The sequence below is a fragment of the Nicotiana tabacum genome, chromosome 2 (assembly GCF_000715075.1).
Source record: "Nicotiana tabacum cultivar K326 chromosome 2, ASM71507v2, whole genome shotgun sequence".
In the NCBI taxonomy this organism is placed as follows: domain Eukaryota; kingdom Viridiplantae; phylum Streptophyta; class Magnoliopsida; order Solanales; family Solanaceae; genus Nicotiana; species Nicotiana tabacum.
The window spans coordinates 96,330,601-96,337,739 of NC_134081.1; the positions used below are offsets into that span (position 1 = coordinate 96,330,601).

General features: G+C 32.2%; 1 protein-coding gene across 1 annotated transcript; it reads left to right on the forward strand.

The window, feature by feature from the left end:
- The first annotated feature begins 2,197 nt into the window (after nucleotides 1-2,197).
- Nucleotides 2,198-5,007, forward strand: LOC107788136 (glucan endo-1,3-beta-glucosidase 3). Its single transcript, XM_016609795.1, has 4 exons — nucleotides 2,198-2,637; nucleotides 4,085-4,537; nucleotides 4,645-4,675; nucleotides 4,770-5,007. Exons 1-4 carry the CDS (start codon nucleotides 2,544-2,546, stop codon nucleotides 4,966-4,968), a joined length of 777 nt encoding a protein of 258 aa, XP_016465281.1. The 5' UTR covers nucleotides 2,198-2,543; the 3' UTR covers nucleotides 4,969-5,007.
- Nucleotides 5,008-7,139: the final 2,132 nt, after the last annotated feature.

Consider the following 7,139-nt stretch of genomic DNA (forward strand, 5'->3'; position numbering starts at 1 on the left):
GAGGAATCCATTGCAATATCCAGCGTAGAAGAAAGTCGCTGTCTCTTTCTTTCTAATATTGCAGTACAAATCCATTGTAAATATCCAGCGTAGAAACTAAGTAGTACAAATTCATTGCAATATCCGGCATATAAACTAAGCAAGTATTGTGCTCGAAGAGAGAGGAGAAAGAAGAAAATTTTAAGAGAAAGAATCGTGTGTTAATTGAAAGAAAAAGAGAGAAGGAAATATATACCATAAATACTTATTTTGCTATAAAATATAAAAGATAGCTATAGAAAATAATATTTTAAAATGATTTTGATTTATAATAAATAGGGTGTATACCTTGCTTATAGGGGGTAAACTTTCCTTAGATAATTATGTTACGTACATATACCATGTAGTTGGAGGTCATACAACATTACAACAAGTTAACAACCCAACAAAAATATACTTTGACATAGATATATGCTTAAGGTGATTATGATTTGTTTTATCTCTACTACTAGTATATATGATGGAAGTTCTAAAATGGGAAAGAACTTGTATAAAGAATATCAGTTGACGGACTGTAATCTTCCTCATTTTGTTATTGTCTTTGCCCCACTTTTTGTAACACTAGTTTTAGGATACGCGCGTTTCGCATGGATCTTGTCTGAATGAGAACAAATTATTTAAAAAAGTACTTAAATATTATATGAAAAATTGTGTTTGACTAAAAAATAAAAGTTAAAGAGAAAATATAAACTCCTGAAAATGATAAATGTCGATCCTATATAACTAACTCAATAAAAAAAAAAAAATTTACCTTTTAACTAACTCAATAAAGAAAGAAATTTTACCTCATAAAAGGTAATCAATTATCTCGATTAATATATTCAACTTGAAATTTATCCCAGTTTAATCATGTTATTGATTAAACATTACAAATTATCATGCTTCCTTTTTAGTTTTAGTTAGAACACATAACCTTTTAAGATTTAAGAGCTTTTTCAGAAAAATTTCTTGAAGAGTTATATCTTCAGATGTATTCTTAAGTTCATTCTAGAAGACACAACAGGTCAACTAACTCACAAGATGCTTTTTGTTTTCTTCCGGCGAGCAAATGCAAGTTGTTCTTGTTCTTTAACTAATACGAAATACTACATAAATTATTTTTAATATTTTAAATATTGTGTTTGTGGGTTATCTTCAATATTAAAAAATTAATTAAATTATAATCATGTCTAGTGTAAAATTAATTTTTAAAAGGTAAAATAAATAAATAATATTTTACTAAGAGGTTTTTTGTTTTAAATATAATATAATTCTTTGATAAGTTATCCAGTAATATAGGAGTTATTGATGATCCATAAGTTCTTTTAACATATTTTTAACAATCTATTACCGGAAAAAAATCGAAGATGTAATAAAAAAAGATAAAGAACTTAAAAATTAGGAAGAAAGAATAAAAATACATACTTACATCTACACGCCGAAGGTATTTCATGGCTACAAGTTTTTTGGTTTCTCTGTGTCAGTTGCTACCCCAAATTTCTAGCTATACCAAGTCCTTTATTTTTGTCAAACTTTTGCAGCTTGCAATGTAAAGTAAAAGAATTCTAGACTAACGTGGTTACCCCTTATTTAGGATCAGAATCTTAATGATATAAAAGTTCTTAGTTAATTTAAATTTTTAAATATTAGGGTTCTTTAAATAAGGAAATTTTTTAATAAGTGAAGTTTTAAATGATTTCAAACTCTTAAATATTAGGGTATATAACTAAATGACTATTTTGTCTAGTATGAAATCAATTTTTAGAGGGTAAAAAAGACGAACAACATTTCGCTAATGACATTCGTGCTTTTAATATAGTATAGATTCTTTTATTTTTAATCTGAAAAAAATATTAAATCTTTTTTAAATTTAAAAATAATTTAATTAATTTTTTTACCCTTAATAAGATGATTTATAAATTACAGTCATACAAAAAAATTATTCTTTGGAGGAGTATAAATTATGGTGGTGAGAGCAGATTTGGGAGTGTGTAATAGAATAGATTGTGAAAGGATAAATAGAAGCATCACTTGGTTGAGTTGGTTGCTATCTACCAAGCCTGGCTATTCATTGGCTACTAGATGTGGTCCATGAAATAGAAAAAAAGTTCAAGTCACCAAACAGAAAAAAAAGGGAATTGAACATATCATCATCATCATTATCTCCATCACTACTTCAATCCACACACCACACTTAAATTCCAAACAATTCCCTCTTTAACTTTCTTTTCTTCTACTCCTTCCACTTCTCCCTTTTTGCACCTTTTTCTTCTTGCTCCCTCTCCCTACCCCCTTTGTTATGTCTATACTTCCCTTTACTCAACTCTCTCTCCCTTTCTCTCACCTAATATCTCTCCCTATCATCACCCCCACCTCCACAAAAGAAAAAAAAAGGGATTGTACTCCTCAAAATTGGTATATAGTAACTCTATATACACAAAATCATGTGCTTTCAAGAATGTCACAATGGTTCGTTTGTTTGGCATGCCATGGTTTGTTGAGAAAATTTTGAACTAGAGAAGAAGATGAAGGAAGTTAGAAATATTAGGACAATGAGTACGAGGATTCTCAGGAGTTTTTACATATTCATTCAACTCGGTTGTCTTTTTATCTATTCAGGTGACGAGCTTTATCTTCTTCTTATACTTGACATGCAGTACCCATGTCCAATAATGGCTTCTTAAGTTTCTTATGCAATAGATCATCCTATTCTCTCTGTTGTTATGAGCCAAAAAGATGCTATATCTCATCATCTTTTTTCCACTTCTTTGTTTGATCTAGGATGTTATTTTAGTACTATTTCTTTTGTCCATTTCCATTTGAGTCTTCTATTAAGCATCTTAAAGAACATTGGTGTTTAAACTTTTTGTGTCTTAAATGTTTCAGTCATAATTTATAAAAGCATAGGAGAATTTGCATGTTAAGTTTCAATTTGAATTCCCTGTTTGAATTATTATCCAGATGGAGTGATTGACTATAGAAACTTTCCCCTTTAAAAAGGACAATGATTACTAATTTCATCTTTTTTGACTCTGCATCCATCTTTTTCTTTGCTCATCATTTCCCTACCGAGGGCCTCTTTTTTTCCCTTATCAAATCAAATGTTTTGTGCAAGTAGCATTTAGATTTTAGAATCATATTTCAATTTTTGACTTAATCTACCATCATAATACTTCTTTCAACAACAACAATATATACAGTGAATTCCTACATGCGAGGCTCTAGCGAGGGTAAAGCGTACGAAGACCTTACCCGTACCTTGCGTAAGTATAGCGGTTGTTTCTGATAAACCATAGACTCAATAATACTTCTTTCGGTTTATCATAATACTTCTGCGTTTTGATCAAGCAAGCATAAAGTGTATATCGAAAAATAGGCATTAATTATTTGAACATAAATCTCATTCTAATTGGTAAAGGTTAAATTGGAAGTTGCTTTCATTACCGGAAGAGGTGACAAAATGGTTAAAATAAAACAGTTATCTATTCATATTATCCATGAAAAAATAGGTTGGATAGTGAACTGTTTAAAATCGGATCAAATATGGATAAGAACCATATTATCCACTTAGAAAATGGATAACCAATGGATAACTAATGAGTTTAATTTTTAACTTCGTAAAACTTCAAATTGAGGTTCCTCAAGTTTGGGACACCAGAAATTCTCTCAAAAGTGATCATATTCAAGAAGTCATGGATAATATGAATATCCATATTATTCGCCGTGTAACTCGTTTTTTATCCGTATTAAATATGGGTCGGGTCGGATAATTTATCCATTTTTTGAATTACCCATTTTCGATTGGAAACACCTCTCTATTCTCACAAGGTAGGGGTAAGGTCTGCGTACACACTACCTTCCCCGGACCCCATGGTGTCGGATAAGACTGGGTATGTTGTTGAACCGCTCATATCCGCCCCACCCCTGTGCCACTCTGAATCTTAATTCCCTTTAAGTTGCAAATGTAGCAGTTAAAAGTGTTCCAAGCTTAAACTATTAACGTGCACCTTTATCTAATTAAAATCTAAACCACAAATTATCTATCAATGCTGTTGTGAATTTGCAGGTTCAAATGCTACACACATAGGATTAGTAGAACAGAATTCTAAGACCATTTCCAGCAGCCAAAAGGACATAACAACTCCAATAACAACAGTACCAACTGGAACTCCTATCACCATTACAACAACACCAGTACTGAATCCAACAATCTCAGATCCTGATTCAACAACTAGCGGTCCAACCAATCCGGTAATGACAGCAGGATCTTCATCATCGGGCTCGAGCTGGTGTGTTGCTAGCCAAGCTGCCTCACAAACAGCGTTGCAAGTTGCATTAGACTATGCTTGTGGCTATGGTGGTTCTGATTGTTCTGCCATTCAGCCTGGTGGCAGCTGCTACAACCCCAACACGCTCCGCGGTCACGCTTCCTTTGCATTCAATAGTTACTATCAGAAAAATCCAATTCCTAATAGCTGCAATTTTGCTGGTGCTGCTGTTACTACAAACACCGATCCCAGTAAGCTAACAATTCCCATTACTCCTGTAACCATACTACTACTACTACTACTACTTCTACCTTTAGTTTCTTATATAATTGATTAAATGATAATATGTTGTGTGCAGGTAGTGGTTCATGTCAATATCCATCAACAAGGTGTGATTTTTTAAACATGAATAAAATTGTATTTTAAAAAAAAAAAAATTAACCATTTGCATATAGAGTTTCTGATTAATGTTGGGAATTGCAGCACAAGTGCATCCATTTTGAATACAACAAATTCAAGTGGTTCGACAGTATTTGGTGCTGGGCCTATTACACCATCTACTTCAGCAGCTGTCCCTCCAAATAAGTTCCTGCATTATTACTGCTACATCTTAACATGTCTTATGATATATATTGCTAATATAAAGCCAATTTTATTTCTTGGCAAATGTAGAGGAGACTAGCTTTTTTGACAGGATTATACATTATTCAGATTGGGAAAATGGCGTGATGAGTGATGTCAAATTGGATTAATTGTTTCTTTTTAATCAATTTGCCGATATGACATCTTGCATTTAGGAAGAAAAAAAGATTTGTGTGCAGAGGTGCTGGATTTGTAGTGTTTATACTATGCTTTCTTGTAGGATTTGTAAAAGCATATAACACTAGTGGTTATGTGGATAAAAGAACAAGATACATATAAACCTTTTTCTGTTCTGCTGTAGCCTAAAAGTTGAGAGGAGAATCTTGCTTGGAAATTGTGTTAAAGGAAATTGTTACACTGATAGTTTCTGAATGGTAAACTAAAGAGTTGAGAAGAATAGCTTAGGACAAGATCCGAGAGGTTGCAATCTTCTTTCGCGTTTTGAGTCCAGAAAGGTTAAAAACAAAAACTAAAGTAAAAGAAAGGCAAAGTGAGGATAATAAAAGCAAAAAGGGGCCAAAAAAAAAAAAAACAGAAATCACTTGAATCAGGATAATCTATAGAATGTCATGCTAGTAAGAGGTTAATTTGGGCTTTTCCTTCTTTCTTCCTATGAGCCTAATAGATATTTCAGTATTTTAATAGTCAAATTTCATAATTTTGACCGTAGTCGCAATAGAACAATTAAATTGAGGCAAAAAAAGAAGTAATGCTTGTTCAAATTTGCTCTTGCTCTACTTTTTTAGAAAAGGTTCAAAGTTGCTCCTCAGCTATTGACGTTCGTTGAATTGTGTCATCTGTTAGAAGTTGACAACAAAATCACCATATCCATTAAAGGTGGACCATTTTTGCTCTTTGCTTCCGATTCACCTACATATGCTAACTCGTGAATGACAAATGTTTAGGAAACTTTAAAAAGGTCTTTTTGCAGTAAGAACCACAATTCCAACACTACGATCTCCTCCTCCCCCTCCCCCCCCCCTCAAAATTTTGGTTCGGAGGCCTTTTTGCAGCATTTTCGGTTTCCTAACTGTGACATGTGCAACTTTTTGGCTCAAACTTTATGAATTCTCAAGAACACTAATCTAAATAGTCGGTGCTTAAACTAAAAATAATATGTGGATATATAATATATGTATAATTAATATATAATACTTTCTTTGTACCAATTTATGTGATACTTTTGACTTTTTGAGATTCAAACTTCTTAATTTTGACTATGTATTTGAACATAGAATCTTTTAGTTTTTCGAAATAAAAATTATATATTTGAAAATTACGTAAAAAGTTCTATAAGTCACAATAATTTAATAATAATATATATATATATATATATATATATATATATATATATATATATAAAGGAGGGGAAAAAATGTTGACATGGCACATCTCTATGGCCAAGGATCCTCACTATTAGAAATTCGGGATAAACCGTCCAAAACAACCAACCAAAGTTGGTTGGTAATGGCCAATAACCATCCAAAACGCGACCATTAACGTGTGGTCGGTATTTTGAAGGTCGGAAGGGCATACCGACCAAACTAAAGTTGGTCGGAAATTACCGACCAACTTTGGTCGGTCAATTAAATTAAAAAAAAAATTACCGAAAAAAACGACCAAAGTTGGTCGGTTTTTTCCGACCAAAGTTGGTCGGTATTTTAATTATGTAATTAAAAAAATGCACCATCTGACTATCAAACCGGGGTATGTACTATGGCAGGATACTATTCTACCACTAGATCATTGGTGCATTTTGTTTTAAGACTGTCTTTTATTTCATTTATACTCTTTAATTGTATTTTCGTACGAAAATAACTGACCAAAGTTGGTCGATTTTATTAAAAAATAAAATTACCGACCGAATTCGGTCGATTTTTAAAATGACCGGTCGAATTAATCGACCGATTTCGGTCGATTTTTTAATATTAATTTTAATTTATTTTAAATAAAAAACCGACCAAAGTTGGTCGGTTTCTTGAAAAATAAATTTTGCGGAACTCAAAAATAGTTTCCCGCATTTTTGCGCCATTGAAAAACCGACCAACTTTGATCGGTTTTTTGGTCGATTTTTTTGGTCGGTCGACCGTGGTCGTTTTTTGCCGAATTTGTAGTATCTACTATCTCAATGTTTTGGATTTTTTTCCTCTCATTTTGATACAATAACCAATTATTGCATTCAAACAACTTAAGGTTTAATTGAAACTCAAC

What these genes read in the sequence shown, in the direction of transcription:
- LOC107788136 (XM_016609795.1), top strand. Translation starts at nt 2,544, where the DNA reads ATGAAGGAAGTTAGAAATATTAGGACAATGAGTACGAGGATTCTCAGG. An exon ending in TACTACAAACACCGATCCCA is followed by an intron (nt 4,538 to 4,644) that starts GTAAGCTAACAA and finishes TGTTGTGTGCAG; the next exon opens with GTAGTGGTTCATGTCAATAT. An exon ending in TGTCAATATCCATCAACAAG is followed by an intron (nt 4,676 to 4,769) that starts GTGTGATTTTTT and finishes TGGGAATTGCAG; the next exon opens with CACAAGTGCATCCATTTTGA.